The 24113-nt window shown below is 34.7% G+C and overlaps 1 protein-coding gene across 12 annotated transcripts in view; it reads left to right on the top strand.

The window, feature by feature from the left end:
- Nucleotides 1-24113, top strand: part of NAALADL2 (N-acetylated alpha-linked acidic dipeptidase like 2) — a 1439631-nt gene that overhangs the window by 893575 nt on the left and 521943 nt on the right. For all 12 annotated transcript variants that reach the window (XM_070072494.2, XM_070072500.2, XM_089330911.1 and 9 more), the window contains one exon: nt 21578-21728. In XM_070072494.2, the coding sequence (XP_069928595.2) occupies nt 21578-21728 (151 nt within the window). The remainder of the gene's footprint in view (nt 1-21577; nt 21729-24113) is intronic.

The raw sequence follows: 24113 nt of genomic DNA, 5'->3' as shown, positions 1-24113 counted from the left end.
TCTCTCTCTCTCTCTCTCTCTCTCTCCCTCTCTCCCTCCCTCCCTCCCTCTCTTTCCAACCCCCTCTATTTCTACTTCTCTCTCTCTCTGTCACTTCATAATCTTTAAAAAAATTATCAGCTGCACTTACCAGAATAAAATTGTAAGTTAAAATGGACTTTTTTCTAAGATTTTACAACCTTACTCTGTATTTTTTTTTCATGGACTACTAAAAAGCTTCCTCTTGCTCTGGGAGCAATTCAATTATAAAACAGTATTTCTAAACCAGCTATTGGATCATAAGCAAACATCATTTATGCAACAAAATTTCCTTTATTCTGTGTGCCTAAACCAGGTATTATGTACCACACTCTAATTTTTAGTCATTTCTTTTGACATTTTAACATATATCCTTACTATTGTAGTGTTACTAACCATTGATAATTCTCAATTTTTAATTACTCCAGCGGGGGAGAGGGACCTATTTTCTATCAAGGTCCATTTGAATAATTATAATATCATTTGCATGCCACATAAATTTCAACTTAAAATTAAGCTTCTGTATATTTATCGAAATTCGAGTCCCACCTGCAGTTGCATTGGCAGGACCAGATCAAATGATTTTCAGGGCCTTATACAGCCTGCAGCTTGTTGTTCCCCACCTGTGTTAGAGAGTCACATCAGCCCTTACTGACTCCTGATGACATATGCCAATATACCCACTTGTACGCTTGGTTTTGTTGTATTTTTTAAAAGATTTATTTATTTATTTAAAAGGCAGAGTTACAGAGGGGAAGAGAGAGAGAGAGAGAGAGAGAGAGAGAGAGAGAGAGAGAGAGAAAGAGGTCTTCCATCTGCAGGTTCACTCCCCAGATGGCTGCAAGGGCTGGAGCTGCGCCAATCTGAAGCCAGGGTCCAGGAGTCTCCTCCGGGTCTCCCATGTGGGTGCAGGGGTCCAGAGGCCTGAGCCATCTTCCACTGCTTTCCTAGGCCATAGCAGAGAGCTGGATCAAAGAGGAGCATCCAGGACTAGAACCGGCACCCAGGTGGGATTGTGGCACTTCAGGCAGCAGCTTTACCTGCTACTCCACTGTTCCGGTGTCATGTTGTATTTTTTACAAACTCAAAATAACATAGGTTGGCAAAACTTACCTTGCAGAAATGAATGTGTATGCTTTCCTGCTTGTATTTTTGTAGAACCCCTAAACCTGAGTCTGTTTGGTCAATATGCAGCATGCCGATCACAGACATTGGAGTAGTGGAGGAGAGTAGGTGATCACTGCAGAGCAAGGAACAATGCAGCTATCACTTAGGGGGAAAGTTTCTTATGGATTGAACTTGGGGTTGAGAGGTACATGATCAGTTGATGTGCATGTCTCTGATTAGTCCAGGGTGCTCATGGCCTTCCTTTGCTTGGTAAGTGATATCATGTTCTTTTGGGAATTTTGAGGAGAGCAGAGTGGTCTTTGGTCAGGTGATACTTCTTGCTTGGAGTCTGGAGTTCCTCCATAAATCCTCAAAACAAGATTGAACATGGAGACCTTACCTGTAAGGAAGACAAATGGTCTCATGGACCTTGTGATCAAAGCTCCTGTAGAGCCACTGCATGCCTTCAATTTATTGAGGTAGTTTTACTAAAAGCAGGGTAAGGGGACTTTAAGCAAAGAGAGGGAGGTTGCAGACTGTGGGAGAGTAAGACCTAAGAGTATTTAGGGTCTGCATCAAAAGCTTGGTTTCAGTATGATAAATATTTATTAGCACATACAGTGGATCTGAATCTATGAAGTATGAATATGCCTAGGAACGTATTGCCCCCTCTATAAAAGTTGCTGGAAATAGTTGCACATCAATATTTTGTGGTTGTACGCCCAGTCCTAAATGGAAACTAGCATATAGGGAAATCCATAAGTACATGTTGAGTCATAGTGGAATTAATGAACAATACATTTTCATCTTATAATCTTTGCAAATAGGTCATGGAAGACAAAGTAGTAAAATATATTTATCCAATGAAAATTTCCACATTCTCTCTTTTATGTTTTTAATGAAACTGTTGCCAATTCAAAATCAACTTCTGGGAAAGCACCTCTACATTTTGATTCTGACAAGTCATGGGCTGGCTGGACTTGGAAGCTGTCTGGTTATTTGGTTAGCATAAGTTCTTAGACATGATACTGCTGAGCAATCACTCTCATTTATCCTTTTGAGTTCAGGTTGCTGCATCTTAATAATATCTTCATGAAGATAAAGATCATTGTTCAAGAATCTCATAAAACTCAATCAAGAGAGCTCTAAAAAGTACAATAACTTTTGAAGCAAGAGTCTCAAAAAAGGATAGAATAAAAATGATATTTTATTATTCCTTTTGAGTTTTATTATCTTTTGAGTTTATACTGTCCAACCTTAAGTCCAAAGAGCCATTGAATTATCAAATCTCTCTGCTTGCTCAAACCCCCACTCCAAATCTGCTGGGATACTGTTTGGTAGCCCAGCATTCCTACTTCCTTTCCAGATGGCCGGCATTTGGTAAAGTCCAGTAAATTTCTCTCAGATATCTTCTATGCATTTATAAATTGGGCTCTTTTATATCAAGATATAACTACATCATTTGAATGTAACCAGTAAATACATTAGGTGCTTATAAGATAAATTTACAGTTACATGGAAAATAACTTTCGTGAAATACCTTATATCTCAATAACATGCAAAAACTACTTTTATGCTTTGATGAAATCTTTATATTTTCTGAAACTATCTTTGGAGCTACATATCAAAGCATTTATAAGTGGGAATAAAATGAAATATGTTATTATGTATTTATTTTGGAGTAAAGTTTTAAGTTGACTCTTTCAAAATAATGACATCACAGTAATCATCAGAGCACTGCATGGAACAACTGAATAACTTAAATACCAAAAATGCATGCAGCTGTCTTTTCTGTTTTGCATTCTTAAAACACTGTTAATTCCAATTCCTCTATTATATATTTCTGATTCACTGAATATGAAAACTCATACTGTAGCACATTCAATTAACTGTGATTTAGTCTATTGATGTAATGAGGATGGATGCAGACAAGAAATAGGAAGAAAATAATTACTGAGATATAGAATTTTGGCAGGATTGATAAACTACTGATGTATACAAGAAAGAATGTGAATGATGAAATTCTACTGGACCAAAATAATCCTCCCCTTTATCTAGCTCTAAACTATACTACCAATAGTAGTGGATATTCATTTTGGATTACTCAGTACTTCCATATACTGAGGATTTCAAGCTCTTCGCTTGGAATCTGAATTAGAACAAAATACAAGAAAGATGTTTATATTCAATAAACTCAGTTGCCCTTCCAGTTGGGGACATAGTTAACTGATTAAATGCACTTTCATGTCTGGCCAGCTGTTAGCCAGAGGCATGAGGGATGGCTTAATTTACTTTAAGAAGATAAAGCATAGAATGAATTTGATAATGGGGATGCAGAAGCAGTAATCGATCTTAAGGTAAGAAGAGCAAGAAATAATTTCTCAATTTTTAATGCAGATAATTAAGAACCCTGAGTTATCCAATCTATAATTCTCTTTCAAGACTCTTTCTGCTGAGCCTAATTTATTAACTACTATAATATTTAAGGAATTATGATTTGAACTCTATAATATCATAGGAAATAAGTAAGACAAGAGAGAAAGAAGAAATAAATTAATGATTTTTTATGTAGGAGAGCGATGGAAAAGAATAAATCAAAGGCAAATGTCTGTTTTACTGACATGTGTTTCAGTGTATTAACCTTTGCCATTATTATTTGACTGTCTTAAGTAATGATAGCCTAACTAGAACATAAGGACTTTTAGAACAATAAGTACTATTTCTTAAAACATTCTTCAAGGTAATAAACTTTTGATAAACTTTTCTCCTTTAAGCAAATAAAAATAATGTGTATATTTATCCCCATATACATCCCCATATACATGGACACATGTTGTAGAAAGGTAATGATATATTTTAAACATTAAATATGCTGTGTTACTAAAAATAACCTTTATTGTAACAGGAGATTTTCTAACATGATTTGTTGGAAATAGTATGTGTCAGAGAGAGATTTCATTAGGACTAGAGCAGTAGATCTTATACTTACTGAACTCAAATTTAGTCACAAATGCTAGTTCACTTGTATGTGTGTCTGTCTTAACTATATCCATAAATATTTATGAGGAGAGATAAGGAATGAAATGATATAAGGAAGTTAAAGCAGGACAAGAGGAAGAGAGGAATTATGTTTCAAAGACTATTTGAAAGGGTATATTAAAATCAGTAAGATAATTAATGATAACGAAACACTGACAGTTTCCATGAATAATCTATAGACAGAACTTTAGGTGAAAATCCTATTTTCTTTGGAATACATGTGACATAAAGGTCCTATGTTGTATGCTATGAGGCAGACATAGGTTTTGAAAACAGAGGCATAGTTCTTTTTATTAGCTGTACTACTTCTTTTGAAGGGATTAAATAAGTTGCTTAAACTTGTTTCTATAAGCCATTTGCAAAATGAATTAGTAACACTCATATTTTTGTATTATTTTATAGATCCAAATATATTTCAGGATATAGGTATTACAACATATGGTTGTTATTTTTAAGGATAAAGCCTAGTCAATGATAATTACGTTGTATAATAATCATGCAGTTTTTAGGTCTGTTGGAACTATCTTCATACTTTAAGATTTTGAGATTGACATAGTGTGGAGAAAAAGAGTATCAGCAAGAAAACCATTTCCCACATTTCAGATCCTAGACTTGTTATTTTGCTTTCTAACTCTGGAAATATATATAATAACAACTGACATAATTCTCTTTATTACATAATCTCATGTTTATTATTACTTGTTTCTCTTTAAAATGTTGAATGGGATTTGAATAATCATAATTTTTCCTAAACCATCCCATACATTGTTTCTTGCATATGTATTTGGCCTTCATTCTGATTTGTATTAGGGGATCATACTTTTGGAGAAGCTAAACAATATCAATGTTTCTGATAGATATTTTTCATAAATTGGACATGAAAGTTACAACAGTTGCTGTGAAAATTTTTGTAGATCTGAAACGGTGTGGCTTCTCATTCATTTAGTTTCATAATTTGCCTATTGCATTGCATTACACCTTTTCAGGTGTTAGTTTGGAAACCAAGTGGACAACAGTGGACAGCAGCCTGTGAGTTGGTATGGGGCTGTTTATTCTGTGCATAAAATACTTACAAAATTATATGTTAATAACTCGAGGGGTAGCTTCAAAGACAGATATTTGTTCTACATGATAGAAAGGTTAGACAAAAATATGTACAACCAAATCTGGAGAGTTATTTTCTTGGTCTTATTTTATTTTTAATAATTGTAAATACACATTTATTATGAATCCAATATAGAAAAAATATCATTATTTGTCCAAGAATGAGAAGAAATGGAGGGAAGCTAAAGAGAAATGCTGTCCCATTTGAGTTATCACCACCTGTCTGCTTCCTTTCACTTTAGTGGCAGTCATGAAATTAGGTCATGAGGATTGGATTTGTAGAAATGAACTTTTTAGTGGGTAATGTCCTTCTCTGCTCAGGTTTAAAAGAAACTGAATTCCCATTCTATTTTATCATCTCCTGTTCAGAGAGGTTATAACTATGCAAGTATGTCTAAATGTTAGGACCTAAATATTCAACAACTGCAACCTTCCATCAAAGTCTGATATGATTCTGTTTGCAGATTTGATTTTAATGGAGACAAAATGACACATTCTTGTACTAAATCTCTACATTAATATTTCATTGTTTCTTCCCTTTATTGGTTTTAATAAAGGCCCCTCCCCTTGGCCAGCTCCTCTTTAGTTTCCAAATGCAGTGACAGCTCATTTCCGCTCACGGGGTATGCTCAGCAGCTGTTGGACCAGATGCTGCACTCCTGGATATTTTGTCTGATTCGAGTCTAGGGACATGGTCAGGATGCCTTGGAAATGTTTAATTTATCCAGATGCTGAAATCTTCAACTTGCTGCCAGTTGTAATGAATTTGTTCCATTCTGAAAGTTTGCCAATATTAGAGTGCAAATATTTCTTCAGATCCATATATTTAACAGTTTTTTATAGTTTTCTCTCTTTTTTCTTTTTTATTATTTTCTACTTTTATATTAAATAATTCACTTTTGCTAACCTTGTGCTTCTTTTTCTAGTTTTTTTTTTAAAGTACATACTAGGTTCCTATGTGAACTATATTAATTTTATAAATTTTAGCCAAAAATAAGTTCAAAACTTTCATTATTGTCTATTCTACTTCTTATTGTTTCATTTTCTTTGATACCGATCAAATATCTCTGACTTTGATATGATAATTTCTGTGTTTTAGTAAAAAATTGTTTAAATTCTTTCCAGTTTACCTAAGGCTCGTTTTTATATTACTTTTCTATTTTCTGATTTGTTGTGTCTATTTATCTTTTATTACATATACTATTTTTATTTTCTTAAACATTTTCAAGCTCTAATAAAAACTACATGGCAAGATTAAGGATGACAATGATACAGTTTTGCATGTATCTATTTCAAAGCAGCTTGTATTCTCTCATTTATCTTATTTGGGCTGTTTAAGGCAGGAACAATTTGAGAGGTAGATTTAGATAAATTCTGTATATTAAGAGAATTGAAAATGAATCTTGATGTGAATGGAAAGGGAGAGGGAGTGGGAAAGGGGAGGGTTGCGGGTGGGAGGGACGGTATGGGGGGGAAGCCACTGTAATCCATAAGCCGTACTTTGGAAATTTATATTCATTAAATAAAAGTTTAAAAATAAAATAAAATTAAATTAAATTAAAAAAATTTCTGCCCAGTGCCATGGTGAGTTCCATGAATTCCTTGACAGGTAGCTGTTACTTTTGCATAAACTCTACCTTCTGAAAAACTCTTCATTTTCATCTTGTCTCTGGGAAACTCTGAATTTAAACCTTTGTTCGTACATAGAAGTCCAAGCCTTCTTAGAGACATTGTGTAAGACTGTTCTAGAATCATGGCCCCTTAATCCAGTCTTGTATCTAAAGGTAGAATTTTGGAGATGAAGCCATTTAATTCTGAACTTGCAGAGCTCAGATGTGTGGTAGTACCATTGTGATCTCAAACTGAATCATGGTATACAAGAAGTGGAAACACAAAGGGAAAGGAGGAAAAAATAATTTCCCCTGCTCTTTGCTCAATAATGTATTCTTCATTCATGTTTGTACTATTTTCCCATTGTTCCAAAATTCAAAAAAAGCAGAAGACAAATAAGAAAAATAATTCATAATCTTACAAATCTTCTAAATTAATTTAGTTATGTAAATCAAGAGGAGCAACCAGGACTAGAACCCAGTGCCCATATGGGATGCCGGCCCCGCAGGTAGAGGATTAACCAAGTAAGCCACAGCACCGGCCCCAGGAACCATGTATTTCTTCAATATGTATGCATCTTTTTGTCTTTTCTCTATGAGTAGTTCAATTATACTGTTTTTGAAATAGATTAAGTAAAGCTTATTGAGTCTGATCAGCCTTTGTTTCCAGGGACTTGCTGTTCAATTTCATTTTTAATTAGAATTGAACATTTTGGATTTCCTAGCACTGGTAAGCAAGATCTAGCAATAAAGTATGTACTTAGTTTGTATTAAGTTTCTGAAATTTAGTGTAGAGAGCAATAGCATATCTAGTTAATATTTAAGCATTTCATAATATTCTGTGGTAGAAGTTTCCACTTACAAAAGCTACTCTTCTATAACAAATTATTTTCACTTTCAAATGAACCTGTTATCACAACATAAGCAAAACTTTTTCAATTAAAAGAAAAAACAAAGTAATTATTTACTACCATTTTGATGTATATAATAGCTTACAAATTTTCTACAAATGTCTTGGAAAGGTACATATGTTGGATTAAACTTAATTTTCCACTTAAACACTATCACTTTAATAAAGTATGGATGTATTAATATGGCATAAACATGTCTGTATAGAAAACTATTCTATCATGAGAGAAGGCATATTTTCCATGTGACAAACTCACATGGAGAACAGCTGTGAATCTTAGGATCAGTTGTTCTAATATTTTCTACTGTTTCAGTTTTCACATCTGTTTCTATTTTATGTCTTGTTGATTCACTGTTTCTCTAACACTATTCATCATGTGGGAGATACTTGGGAGCTGTAACTATAAGGTATATTTTTCTCAATTCTGTGCTCTCAGATATTAAACTGGATGTCTTCTCTGCCCAGTGTCCTGCCTTAATACGGTAGTAAAGAAAAAGAAAATGAGTAGGGCTAGGGTACTTGTTGTAGATGTCTCAATTACTTGAGATACAGTCCATTGATATAATACTTAGAACTATATTCCTTGACACCTGTGGTAATAAATGTAGCGCATTGATTTAACAGGAATGTAGTATTCAAAAGGAAGTCAGAATCAAAATGGACTTTTACTACCTTGTCTGTTAAAATCTTATATCTGAAAGAATGAAAATATGTATGTAAATAATGTATTTTCTCACTCCCAACTAAAATAATGACGCTCAAGAAATGAAAACCTTTCTGAGATATGGAAGTAGAAATTCTGCCTTTGACCTCTCATGAGTTTGTACTCTAAAAATCCTTTGTCAATTTCTGCCAGAAAGGATTGCAAAGGATTGATGATCTACAAACTGCATGTACAAAAGACATGCGCTCTGACTCCCCTTTGGCAACTATAAATCATTCTAAATTGTGAAATTGGAAAGGATAACACAGAAGTTCTTTCTGTTCTAATTCATGTCTCTACATGACGTATGCATCTGATTAACGTTCTAAAGATGCTGCTACAGATAATTCATGTTCATATATGTATAAGATTTCAGCATGCCCAGGTATGATAATATCCCTTAGTGGTTCATGTCTGCTTACTCATTATATATAACTATATAACAAAGTAAGTGAATTTCAAAGGGGCTTAGGAAATTATATCTCCATGATTACAACAATAACATGCTTGCAAAAGTATTACTTATTGACTGGTAAGATAAATGTAATAAATATTTATCATGCCTGTAAAATATACAAACTGATATTATAAGTAATAGGATTATGAAAATTTAAAACATGTAATACAATTTGGAAAAAAGTTATACAATTTGGAAGTCTTTAAGGTTGTGATTTTTCTTTTTTTAAACTTATTTTTTCTTAAAATTTTTAAGGTGAACAAATTTCATATATTTCATATGTACAGATTTGGGAGCATAGTGATGATTCCCGCCCTACCCTTCCTCCTCTTTCCTCTCCTGTTTCCACTCTATTTTTACAACAATGTATTTTCAGTTTATATTCATAAGGTTAACCATATACTAGGTAAAGTGTTCAACAAGCACTACCATTCCTCAATAGTAGAGACAAGTGCTATAAACAATCACCAAATCTCAAAATGTCTATTTCATTCATATGCATAGCTTTTTTTTTGGTACTCTATTAGTTACCACAGAACAGGGAAAACATATGGTTTTTGTCTTTTTGGGACTGGCTTATTTTACTAAGTGTAGTGGTTCTAATATACAACAAAAACCAAATTGGGACTGTAGGAGATATGAGCAAAATGAAAGAGAATCTTTAAGTTACATGGATATTTACTTCTGGAAATAAACGCATGATATTTCATCATTTTTATAGCAAGAAATATGTCAACAATTATGTCCAGGGAGCTGTATATTTTCTTCTACCCTGACACTACTCCCCACCCCTGATAAATACAGAGAAAAAATATTTCCGTAATTAAGCTCATAATTTTGCTCCTTTTCTCATCATTGTAAACAAAATAAATAAATAATAAATTCAAGAGGAAAAAATACACGTTGTCTAGCATTTCTCAAAAGCCTTCAAACATACTACTTCCCTTGAATCTTCTAGTTATTTTGTAAGACTGGCAGGGTAAATGCCATTCTTTTTGATAGATGAGAAAATTGACTATAGAGATTTTCCCTGGCATGCTCAGCATCCTTCATCTAATGGATGGTCCAGGACAGGACCTCTCTCTCCTTGTACTCAAGTCTTTGCCATGATGCTTGCCAGCCAAGCTACAGAGATCCAATTAGATAAATTCAAATGCATTACTAATTGCTGTTAACCCAAGAGGACTCTTGCAAGCTGTATAAGATTTAAAGTTTTTCTATGATGAAATGTTAAAAGTAATTTGACTTACACTTTATATTAATATTTATTTTATTATTTATTATTATTATTCAAAATACTGCCGGTGCAGGCATATGGTACAGCAATTAGAATGCCATTTGGGACACCTGCATCCCAGATCTGATTGCCTGGTGGGAGTCCCAGCTACTCTGTTTCTTATCCAGCTTCTTGCTACGGAACATCCTGGTAGGCAGTGCATTACAACTCAAGTACTTGGGTCCCTGCCACCCACTGAGATCCCCAGATTGGGTCCTGGGTTTCTTCTGGCTTTAGCCTGGCTCAACATGCTCTCTCTCTCTCTCTCTCCACCTGTCTCTCTTGTTCTTCCTACCTTTTGAGTACAAGGAACATAAATTAAATTTTGTAAAATGCTGCCAAAAAGAGTGTATCTTTTTGTCTACATAGGAGATTCATAATGCTATAAATTAAGAATACATTCAATATCAAATAAACAGCTAGTCACCAAGGGTTTTTTTTTTCTTATTTAATAATATAATTGGGAGCTCTGTTTAGTATTATAGTTACAGAAGCACTTTTACAAGCAGAAGACATCAAAATACTAAGTGAATGATTCTTAAACACATTGAAATATGTGTATATCCATAAACCTAAATAAGAGATAATTTCTGAGGTACTTTTATAAATATTTCATTCTTTTTAGTTTTTAGTGATGGATTTCTGTTCATTCATTATGGCTTTAATTACATATATTCCTTCTTAGTTAAAAAATATTGGAGTAGCATATAATAAAAATTTTGAACATAGTAATCTTTCAAACACTAAATGATGAAGACCTCAATATTTTCTTGCTCATTCAACTAGAAGGTTACATCATCCAACAGATGTATGCCTGTTGGTACATGAGGTCAAGTTCTATCTCCCACTTCTTGTGAAAGAAAACAAGTGCTTGCAGTCAGTAATATCACCAGCATATTTACTAATAGCAATTGTGTATTTCTTCCCCAATATTGGCTACAAGGAATGGAATTATCTGAAGAAATTATTAAAGGCAATTCCCTTTAGTCTTTTAGTCTTTTCAATTCATGAACCACTTAACAGAAGAAAGATTCTACATATCTATTTCCTATTACAATTTCAAATAATCCCTGAGGATAAAACAATTTAGGGAACTACTTTCTGGTTCTTACTCTATTATTATTTACTCAATCTTTAATACAGAGTAATAAATCCATACTACACAGTTGGATCTAAGTACAGATGGGAGAAATTTTAAGTAGAGAAATAAAGTATAGAGTTATCTCCAATATTTTGAGCTACAGTTAGAAAATAACATTTTTTAAAATTTTTGAATATTGGTCTTGTTTCATGCAACAATCATTATAAAAGTTGTCAAATAATGTAATTTGAATTTAAAAAGAATTAGTGAGTGGCACTTTTTTCATTATATGGGAGCATTTTGGCTTTCTTGGAAAAAAATAAGTTATGAGAGCACATTTATCTATTGTGAAATTTTCTGTTAACTAACTTTGTTGTCTTGATTTACTAACCTTTATGTTCTGATTACTCCATTTGTGAAATAGGGCTAATTCCAAAGGGCTATTATGGAACTAAAATGAGATATTAAAGTAGAATAACAATAAATATATTAGGATACTTTATGAAATAGACTGGCTTGCCTGCCTTCCTTCCTTCCCTCTTTGCATCTTCCCCAATTTCTCCCTTCCCCAACACTTCCCTCTTTCCTGAGTTGTAATGATAAAAGTGAAAGATGTTTTAAAAAGATTTATATAGTTAGTTGAAAGAACTACATAGCAAGAGAGACAGAGAGAGATCATCCATCTGCTGGTTCACTCTGAGCCAGGCTGAAGCCAGGAGTCAGGAACCTCATCTGGGTTTCCCATGTGGGTGCAGGGGACCAAACACTTAGACCATTTTCTGCTGCTTTTCCCAGGCCATTAGCATGGAGCTGGATCAGAAATGTCAACGAGGGTGATCATATGGGATGCTTGCATTGCAGGTAGCAACTTTACCTGCTGCACCACACGATTCTGGCCCCTAAATTGACGATTTTTTAAAAAAGATTCTTCTATAGTAAGCTTAGTTTTCTGAATAACTTTAAGTTATTTTCCTTGCTAATGCAGGAGGTCATTTTTGTTAGTCTCACTGGAATTATTTAGATAATTTTGGGTACATCAAGTAAAGCAATATATGAAGTCCCAAGTATAGGTGCTCACTGAATTCAAAGATGAGTGATATGATGATGACCTACATATACTCAGTCTGATTACAGTAAATTTCCCTCACCATAATAGTCTTTTGTTTTAAACTAATAAAGATAGATAAATCTATTTCTGAAACATGATAAAGCGAACAGAACTCTTAGGGACCCTTACAATAGGTAGATAAAGGGCCAAACCTCAAACTTATTAACAGAGAAAAAATTGCAAGAATAAACGATGACATAAAATTTGATCACTTGAAGTAAAAATAAAACCTGATTATATGTGTGCGGTATTTTTATTTTCCATATATGTTAGAGCTGTTTAATTTAAATGAGTAAGAATTTACTATGTAGTATTAGATTTGTGTTTTTTAAAGTTTATTTTTTATATTACTATGCCCATGAAACTTATCTAAAATGTACCAATGTATTGTTTTAATATGTGTAATTAATTTCCATGACAGTGATTTGTAAAAATTGAAGTCTTTTTAACAATCTAAATAAATAGGCATATAACTCTTGCAGTATTGATTGCGGTGTCTTTTCAGAAAGCAGGTCACGGCACGAAAGCAGCTGATGTGTTTTATAAATTCACCCTTTAGCCAGTCTATTTGTCATTGTAAAGGATGGACATATAATTGAAAAGAAAGTGTAAAGATAACCAGACTTAAAATCAGAAAACTCAAGTTTGATCCCTGGCATTACCACTTATTAGCTCTGGCCCTGGACCAATTCCTTAACCTCATGAATCACAATTTCAGCATCTATCTGATGGAAAATTAAATGACTTACATGAAATGGTCTGAAAAAAAGCAAAAAATAAGAGTCAATGCCTGGCCCATATGCAATTGTACAATTAAGACTTGGTGATTTGGCTTAAAGTTGATAGAGAAGACCTAGATTGTAATCACAGTTGTGTTTCTAAATCTTTGTAGAAGAGTTTCATAGATATTTACATTCTATGTGTGTATTAGTTTATAATGGCTTTCATAACAAATTGCCACACTAAGAAACAGAAATGTATTTTTAATTCCACAGACTTGAAGTTCAAGATCAATGTGTCAATAGCTCTCTTCTTGGCTTGCAGATACCTGCCTTCTCATTGTGTCCTTACTTGTCCTTCTCTCTGTTCTTATGTGCTTTTCATGTCTTTCCCTTTTTTATAAAGATATAAGTCATATTGGATTAAAGCTAATTTATATGATTTCATTTATACTTAATTAGCTATTTAAAAGAGCCATCTCCACATGTAACATTCTGAGGCATAATAGGATTTAGGACATCAACATGAATTTTGAGGGAATAAATTTCAATCTCTAACTGTGGGTCCTAATTTTACCTACAACTCCAAGATTGTGTTGGTATGCTATATTCACTCTGGTACATTGGATAGTCAAAGTTTTTATATCAATTGAGGCCAAATGTTGTTCCTAGTCCTGGGCCATCGTTTTGAAGACTCTAAATAATGGGAAAGACACCAGGTTCTTCCTTTGATTCTTGATATCTATGTACCATTCTGGGATGTCAATATTTTAATCAGCAAAAGTCAGAAGAGAAGGCCTAGCCTTCAATCAGTTAAAAGGGTGAGTTGATGATTTAGAAGGATCTGTGAACAGATAAAACCTAGCAGTGGAATTCAATTGATATTCCCTTGCTAAGCACTGTGAACAAGTGGACTATCTAAATGACAACAGCAGTATCCTCCTTCCATGGCAAAAAAGATGGGTCAGTTAAAAAGTAAAATTAGAGATTGAAAAGGAGAGAAGTTAAAAGCAGTAGGGATTGAAGCAAGGTCCTTTCTTGTACTCCCTGGCTTTGATTTTTTGAATGATTTTTCCTGAATATATGAATATCATGCAACCACCAGTACCTATACACTGCCAATCCAGGGCAGAGAGAATATTAACCTATGTTGAACCAGGCACCAGATTACTATCCCTGGATGAATAATTCCCACAAGTTTCAAGTTTTGTGATGTCTGTTTGATAAGATTGTTCATGCCCTTCCATGAACTACTAGTACCATTTATTCCGGAGGAGATTTTGGTAATTGATAGGACTTAGTTCTATATACTATATCCAGGGAGATGTATTAATATCGCTCAAGCAAGAAATATAGGGTCAGCTGCCTTGAAGTCTGCCAAAGACATTTTATCTATAAGGCCCTGTCACCAAGGAAAAATCACAATGTCAAAGCCCAGTGGGCTACTCTCCAACACTTTTTATCTCTGCTCTTAAATAAAAACAGAAAGCAAACAAAAATAAAACAAATAGACTTGTTTTAATTATGTATTTTATAGAAGGACTGGGAGAGAGTGCAATACAGTTAATTAAATGTGTTGTTTCTTAAATTTCAAAACAAGCTAGCTTAGTACTTATATTCACATTCTAAAAATATTTATAAGATGCCACAAGTTTTCTAGCTAGGAACTGTGAATGTCAGAGCAAAATACCATTCATATACTGCACTTTTTTCACATACACCACAGTATAAAATTATACTATATTCTTCATGCATTCTTTCTTGATACATATAGTAATTCATTCATCAATTCAGCCTCAATAGAAAGATCATTTCATGCTGGGTACTCTAACTAGGCCCTGGACAGAGAAGATGATACTATAGGATTCCAGCTTCAAGCAGGTCACAACTGGGTACTACTAAAATTATCCACTGAATCCTTGTTAATTACCAGAAAGAAAAACAAAATAAATTTCACTTGGTTTGTTGTGGGAATCAAAAATGTGTCAAATGTTATTTTTCTTTTGTTAGTGGTGGTGAAGCTGCGATGTAACTTGAAGGCAGCTGACTGTTCCTAGCATAAAAACTGAAAAGTGTCTCAGGATTAACTAAGGACAATTTCTTGATAGCTAATTTAGCAGCTTTGTCAGGCACCTGGGGCACATTGAGAAGTTGCCACCTATGAAGACTTGGCAAAGGGTAGCTGTGGCTCAGTGTTTAGTTGGGTGATTATTCCAATTTTTATGAAAAACATGAGAAAATTTTTTGAAGGAAAAGAATAATTCTTAGCTGATATGGGAGGATTCGTAATCATCACTGATGGACATGTTGAATAAGCGCACAATATACAACTTCTCTCTTGGAGATGAAATTCCAGTGGAAGTACTCATTAGAGTAGAAATATTTCCAGTGTAAACAGAATGTTGACAGCTGCATTAAAGCAGTATCAATTTAACCCTGTGTGATTATGCAGTTGTCATCAATGCAAACAGTATGAAGCATATTTTGGGGACTAAAAATTATGAAGTATTTTATTTTACAAATAGCATTCACAATATAATATTGAATTTGATCTGAAAAGGAGGAAAGGAAGAATTCAGTTGCTTAAAATTTTAAGGTTTAATGTCTAAGTATTTCATTTTTCCTTGTATTTTATCCCTAATAGAAGTTCAATGAAAAGAAACATCATAAAACTTAAATATCCTTTCTAACCATATAAAATGTGTTATATTCTGATCAATAGTTTAAAAGCAAATTTTGTATATGACAATATGTAGTCATGTGTTGCTTAACAATGTATGGTCTTTCATGAAACATTTTTATAACAGTGGCCACATAGGTGTTATTTCCTAGTGCATTGGTTTTCTTAGTCTGTGTAAGTATCCTGCATGATATTCACACAAAGAAGAAAAGGCCTGATGATGCATATCTTAGAAGATGTCCTTTTTCTTAAGTAACACAGGCCTATATTTCATAGTAGACTTGAAGTGGATATTTTGCACAGTGGTTAAATTGCTGCTAACGTAACATGCCTGTGCTGAGTCATAACTCCACTTCTGATTCCAGCTTCCCACTAATGAACACCCTGAAAGGCAGCAGGTAATGGCTGAAACAGTTGGGTCTCTGCTACCAATGTGGGAAATTGAGATTGTGTTCCTAGCTTCTGACTTACACTGTTGAGGGAACTTGAAAAGTGAAGCCATGGATGGGAGTTCACTGTCTTTCTCCCTGCTCTGTGTCTCTGCCTCTCAAATTAATTGACTAATTTAAAAATATAATAAATATTTCTCTATTAGGGGTCTTAAAATCATTAAATTAGACAACACTATTTTTTATTTAGAAAAGAAAGGATCTTTGAGAATAATGTATTTTAATCTTTGCATTTTATGGATGATGAAACCGAGGCCTAGAGAGATTACATGAGTTGTCACATAGGTGTCTAGTGTCAAGATTGGTAGCAGAATCCAGAACTCTCTCTCATTCAAGTACTTTTTCCCTTGTCTTGGTTATGTCTGATTTATTTGCAGATAACAGAAGCCTGTCCAAAGTAAGGGAGGATAATCTCTCCTACTCCGGGTCAAAGGAATACAATCAGACCTAAAGTCTGTACATGGCATCTCCCTCTTTTCCACATTCATGTTCATGTCCTCTGACTGCTCCTTTTCTGTCCCTGGCTTTCTTCAGAAGTCTGTTTCTGCAACACTGGACATGGTGGTTATGAGTCAAGGTGGGTAGCTAGTAAGATGAAAGAACCCTTAACTCATTACTTGAGAGACTAAAGCAAGAGATAAAGATCAGTGTCTGAGGCTCGATGCCTGATAATTGACTCTTCTTTTGAAAAATTAAACCCCAGAATAATCATCGTCCTGGGTCTTACTCGATCTAGAGCTGTGAGAGCTATTGAGCTCTTGGTCTGGACTAAACACGTTTTCCTTTGCCAAAGGACAGTCTGCCACCTGCTGAAGCTGACAACCCAGTGACTGCTGACTGCACTCCTTTTGCATTAGGTTGTTCTTAAATGAGATTTTTTAAAAGATTTATTTATTTATTTGAAAAAGTTACACAGAGAGAGAAGGAGAGGCAGAGAGAGAGTGAGAAATAGATCTTCCATTGGATGGTTCACTCCTCAATTGGTCGCAACAGCTAGAGCTGCGCCGACCCAAAGCCAGGAGCCAGGAGCTTTTTCTGGGTCTCCCACGCCAGTGTAGGGACCCAAGGACTTGGGCCATCTTCTACTGCTTTCCCAGGCCATAATAGGGAGCTGGATCAGAAGTGGAACAGCTGGGTCTCGAACCGGTGTCCATATGGGATGCTGGCGCTTCAGGCCAGGGTGTTAACCCACCCACCACAGCACCGGCCCCTTAAATGTGTTTTTAAAAATCATAATTCTATCAGAAGAGTAGATGTCTTGATCATTTTAGCCAATCCCAAAATGTCCAAAATGTTCCCAAAGTTCAATTTAACTCTAAGCAGTGGACAGGAACATTTTGATTTGATTTAATACAGGTAATGTCCTCCATTGCCAACTTAATTGGAAATGGAACAGTAGATAATTTCTGAAATTAAGAGTTTCTGTATTAAAAGCTCTGTGATGGTCAGTGAGGGTTGGCACCAGGAACGAGATTTGATGATATTGAAGAAGTATTCACCTCAGATCCAAATATTGCAGGCATAAAATGGAAAATGAAGCTAAATCACACATGATAGGTCTTCAGAATGTTCACATAATATTAATTTTATGAAAAAACCATGCATGGATTCAAAATGTTTTGCACCAAAATAAATGTATCTTTCATTCCATTTTTATTCATTTTTGAAGTATACTAGTGTAGAGATACCCCTTCAAGGTTTTGGGGCAGTAATCAATTCTGAACAAATATAATGTATAATTCCCCATCAGCTATAGGGTAATATTTCTATATTGATTATACAAGGGTTTACATCATATCACCAAATAGACATGGAAGAGACAAAAATCTACACATCTAGTATATTATTTTTGGCTGATAGATCTTATATCCTAGGTTTCATAAACTTTATAGAAGGTACTTTAGAGAATATTTTGACTAACCCACTAAAGCAGAATCAGAAAATTAAAGATAAAGGAAAAAGAAAACAAATTATGACTTACCACATCTCTTTCTTGTGCTATAGCAAATATCAATCGCAGAATCACTTTTGCAGTGACCCTGCATTTGGCCTCACACTCCCTCTTTACATAACCATTCATTGTCAGTTAACTGGGATTAGCATGAAGATGAAAACTTCTGGTAATTCCACTGGTAGACTGAACTTCCTGAGAACAGGAACCATATCTTCCTAATGTCTACTTCTTCATACCAACATAAAGGTATCACCCAATATATAATTGTAAATGGACAAGTAGCTCAGGAATTTTAAAAATAGATATTAATAAGCAAATAATTCTCAGAAGAAAATGCACAAGTGCCCCCAAATTGTGGCCACAAATAGAGTTATCTTCACATAATTAATGAATCTGTTTTGGCAAATATTTTTTGGCTAGATTGGCAAGTTTTTTAAATGAAATAATATTAAATGTTGTTTAGATTGAAGGAAAGCAAGTTAGCAGCCCACCCTTCCATCCCTATGGGATTTATTCCAAGACCCACATTGTATGCCTGAAACTACAGATCATTCTGAAGGCTTTCTGTACTCTTGTTTTTTCCTGTATATACATACCTATAATAGTTTAACATAAATTTGGCACAGTAAGAAATTAATAATAACTAATTATAAAACAGGGTAATTATGCTATACAGTAATAGTTATGTGAATATAGTCTTTATTTCTCTCACAATATCATATCGTACTATCTTGAATTTCTTTTTATGATGTGACATGTTGCAATGCCTATGTTATGACACGGGGGAGTGAATGACATAAGCACTGTAATATAGCATCAGGCTATAACCTTACATAAAGGTTACTTGAACATAAGTACTGCAGTGGATATGATATCAAAGATGACTACTCAGAGATCAAACAGCCTGCATGGACAAAGAGATGATTCACTTCTGGGGCAGGATAGAACATGAAATTTCATCATGCTACTTAGAACGGCCTGCAATTTAAAAAAATTATGGCTTGTTTATTTCTGTGGTTTCCTATTTAATATTTTTGTACCAAAGTTGTCTGAAGGGAACTGAAACATTCAAAAGTAAAATTGCAGATAAGGGAGAATATACATTTATTCAGAGATTTAGCTCCAAGAATGTTTGTTGTATTTTAATATTAAAAATGAAAAATAATTTATATAACCAACATATGTTGGTTAAATTACATCTGATGGTGTCTCTTTGTAGCCTTATTTATAGTGTACATAATTAGAATATACATGTATTAGGATTATATAAAAATATATTTTAGCAATATGGATAGGTGTTATGCACTATTGAGTGAAAAGAGATTGCAAAATAATATTAAACGTGGTCTTATTTTGTAAGTGCATGTATGTATGTGCATAAGCCATAGTAAAAAGTTCTAGATACTCCAGTATGTTAATGTTAACAACCTCTTGAAAAATTGGAGACTGCAACTGTGTTGTTTTGGTTTTCACTTACATCATTTGCTTTTTAATGATGATAAATTACTTTAGTAATAAAAATAATTTTAATATTTTTAAAATACCAGGAGAATTTTGTATATTTTCCCTTGATGCATTCTTATAGCAAGCAGAACACTGAAAATCATTACATTGATCATTCTTGTTAAGAATAGCTATTTCAACATTTAAACATAAGTCCTCCCTTAGGACTAAAGTGGTAGGGGTTTGAAGAGTAAGTCAGCCTCTCTTATTCAAATACTTTTTATTTCTTTTTCTCTCATCATCTCTCCTTTCCCCTTTAATTCTTCCCTCCTCTTTATCAAAACAGTGAGGGGAATAGTAACATCGAAGTCTAATTTGAGCAGTTTGTTCTAGAAGACAGTATGAGTCACTTATATTGTACTTGACTTTCTCAATATTAGTTTTTCATTATAAAAATAATACTTTTGTTCTTTACACCAAATATTGAAGACTCAAAAAAACACCATTAATCTAGCACACTGACCTCCCACATTCGTTTTTTATCACATTGTTTTCTTTATGTTGTTAAAATCATGCTATATATATATATGTATATATGTGTGTGTTTATATATATATATATGTATATGTGTGTGTCTTATTTTTCCTAATAGAAGTTAATCCTAAATAGTTTCTAAAGGCATTTCTTTTAAAGTAGCTTCTATACCTAGTCTACATTTTTTCCCATTCGCTGTTTCATTTAGCAATACTCTGAAATGTCTACTAAGTGCTTGTTAAGTATAAATGCACAGTGATAGAAAGATAAACATGACTTCTTCCCTCACAGAGTAATGCAGACAAGGACTCAAGCCTCTGCCTTGCTCAGTCCTCTGAAAAACTCAATAAACATAAGCTGTAAGTGGGAAGTGAAATATAGGTATTAACTAACTAGCATCACAGGCTTGTGTTAACTGCCTGTATTCAATATGATCCTTAGTCCTATTCTATATCATTCCCTTTATATGACCTCATTACTTTTCCTCTCTCATGGGAAGCAAATAGAATTAGCAAATCATGATTATTGTTTCTCATATCGGTAAGTCACACAAAAATAAGTAAGTGTTTTACCAAAAAAAAAAAAAAAAAAAAAGAAGAAAGAAAGAAAGAAAGAAATCAATTTAACAAGTTAAAGCAAAGGAAACTTGGAATGGTGTCAAGTTCATCTATCCTATTGCATTTATATATTGTATGCTTACTGAAGATCAGAGAGGGATCTTTACATGAAATATGCCTCAAAGGAGGTGATGAAGGGCTATTTTCAAAATGTTTAATGACAGGGACAGAGTGGGAACAGATAGTTCAGACATAGACACCTGGACAGGTTATGTGTAAATCTCCAACTTGCATATCTGGGAAATCTGGCCTGTGCATTCGGGGCAGGGATCAGGATGACATGGACAGTAGGGTCCTCGGGAGGTCCAGGACAGTGGCTATTTCCTTAACAGTCTGAAAGTATCTCAACATTTTAACAACTGGTGTGACAGCCTCAACCCTGAAGGAAATATATCACAACACTGATATATTTGATTTGCTCTTGGGAAGGACATAAGAGTGGTCAGAGCAGTTCTCAGTTCAAAGTAGTGTCTTGTGGTAGCAGATACTCTATCATTCTCACAAAAATAGGAAGTCGGAATCCATTTAACTAAAAAAGAGTGAGCAATCCCATGAGTGGACCACAGAAATCAAATACAGACATTATAGGAATTCTGAGAGCTTAATAGAAAGACTCTCTGACCACATATAATATTGGAAAATTTGAAATATCTGTTTATTTTAAAAGGAAAAAAAAAAGAGTCATTCTATCTTAGTCATATCCATGAAATGGTAGTATATGTATTTTTAATGTGTATGATAATAGCTTAATGGTTTCTTCTCCTTTAGATTTCCCTATTGGAAAAGGCTGGATTTGGAGGTGTTCTTCTATATATTGATCCTTGTGATTTACCAAAGACTGGAGATCTTAGCTATGATACCTTCATGGTATCACTGAATCCAGGAGGAGACCCGTCTACACCTGGTTATCCAAGTGTTGGTAAGTTTGTTGTTCATCCTGGTTATTCTTGTAAGTATTGCAAGGTTGAAATTTGTAATAAATGCTACATAAATTAATAGATGGTAAAAATTCTTATCTCCTCATATTTTTTAAAAAAGATTTATACTTATTTATTTGAAAGTTAGAGTTACACAGAGAGAGGAGTGGCAGAAAGAGAGAGAGAGAGAGAGATCTTCCATCCGCTGATTCACCCCCCAGTTGGCTGCAACAGCCAGAGCTATGCCCATCTGAAGCCAGGAGCCAGGAGCTTCTTCCAGGTCTCCCACACGGGTACATGGGTCCAAGGACTTGGGCCATCTTCCACTGCTTTCCCAGGCTATAGCAGAGAGCTGGATGGGAAGTGGAACAGCCGAGACTTGAACCAGCGCCCATATGGGTTGCTAGCATGGCAGGCCACAGCGCCAGCCCCAGCCTCCTCATATTTTTAAAACACACAAAATTAACATCGTACCATTTTTTTTTTTAAATAAAACTCCAAGTAGGTCAAAAGTCTGTGCAAATACTGAGCGATATAAAATGTCTGCTGACTTAGGGCAGCTGTGATAACTTTAGTTCTAGACCTTGAGGGTTAATATCATCAAATCAGGTGAGAAAAGGTGCCAGAGATAAATGGGGTAAACATGATCAAATTTTCTGGCTCCCTAAGAGAAAGGACCTCATTGGTGCAGCCAGTCACTGGCAGCCCAGTGATGACCATATTTCTTCTAGACATTTCTGTATCCCACAGGGTGATTGAAATTGTGTCCAAAAGTTCTGTTCATATGACTCAGCTGAGGAAAATGCTCTTTGAACCATTTCGTGGTGTGATACTAATCCATTAACAACATGAGGGTCAGTAAGTAAACTACCAACAACAGAACTTGCAATTATCTGTGTATTTTGCAAATAATTTCCCTTTTCCCCCTAAATATAAAAAAGGCTTTACTAGTAGTCTTACTCAAATTCTCTATCATTTCTCTGTGCATGTTAACTTTACTAACTAAAGTAATTAACTAATATTCTATATGAAGTAGTCCAATATGAATTATAATTGGTGAATGTTGTTGGATTTACTAATTACTGTTTTATGTGTATATGCTGCATAAGAACACATTAAATAATTCACATAAGAGTTGTTTCTGAGACTACATGGATCTGTTTTGTTTTATACAGTCCCTTGTCTCATTATTCCAGCTTTGAAATTAGAATTAATAAGTGTCCATCTCCAATTTCTAAGCATCAGCAAAAAATCAGTCCCTCATTTGCACATGCTCTCATTACCTCGGGTTGTAATTCCTCAGCTTCAGTGTCAGCTTACACTTTGTGGCAAGTCAATGGGCTGCAGTGCTGCCAAAAGCAGATATTTTATGAGTACTCTTCTTAAGTTGCTAAGTTGTCTGGTTGATAACATTTACCCTTAACCTTTTCTTGACCCCGTTTATTTCACAAATATAGAATTTGTTAATATCAAGGCCAGCGTCATGGCTCACTAGGCTAATCCTCCTGCGGCGCCGGCACACCAGGTTCTAGTCCCAGTCGGGGCACCGGATTCTGTCAAGGTTGCCCCTCTTCCAGGCCAGCTCTCTGCTGTGGCCAGGGAGTGCAGTGGAGGATGGCCCAAGTCCTTGGGCCCTGCACCCCATGGGAGACCAGGAGAAGCACCTGGCTCCTGCCATCGGATCAGCGCGATGCACAGGCCGCTGCACGCCATCCGCAGTGGCTATTGGAGGGTGAACCAATGGTAAAAGGAAGACCTTTCTCTCTGTCTCCTTCTCTCACTGTCCACTCTGCCTGTAGAAAAAAAAAAAAGAATTTGTTAATATCTGGTAAAATATTAAACAGAGTCATAAGCAATCATAGAATGATTCAATTTAAATTTTGGAATAATTTAAACCTATAAAAAAGTTAAAAACAGCATCCATTCATATTGCCATCTTACATAGTCGTGTGGCACTTATCAGAGCCATAAAACTAACAATGATACAATGCTATAAACTAATGATTGATTTTATTAAATTTTCTTTGATATCTCACTATTTTTTCCTGGCAAGCATCTAATCAATAATTCCATTACTTTTTGCCTTGTTTCCTTAATATTCTTAAATCTGTAATAGTTCTTTGATATTTCATAATTATGACATCTTTGAAGAATACCGACATGTTTTCCTTTTTATTTAATTTTTTATTTTTGACAGGCAGAGTGGACAGTGAGAGAGAGAGACAGAGAGAAAGGTCTTCCTTTTGCCATTGGTTCACCCTCCAGTGGCCGCCGTGGCTGGTGCGCTGCATCGCGCTGATCCAAAGCCAGGAGCCAGGTGCTTTTCCTGGTCTCCCATGCGGGTGCAGGGCCCAAGGACTTGGGCCATCCTCCACTGCACTCCCTGG

This window comes from Oryctolagus cuniculus, chromosome 4 (assembly GCF_051225735.1).
Source record: "Oryctolagus cuniculus isolate XC-2025 breed Fujian yellow rabbit chromosome 4, ASM5122573v1, whole genome shotgun sequence".
Lineage (NCBI taxonomy): Eukaryota > Metazoa > Chordata > Mammalia > Lagomorpha > Leporidae > Oryctolagus > Oryctolagus cuniculus.
Note: the sequence above shows the minus strand (reverse complement) of the source record. Positions and strands in the feature narration are given on the sequence as shown.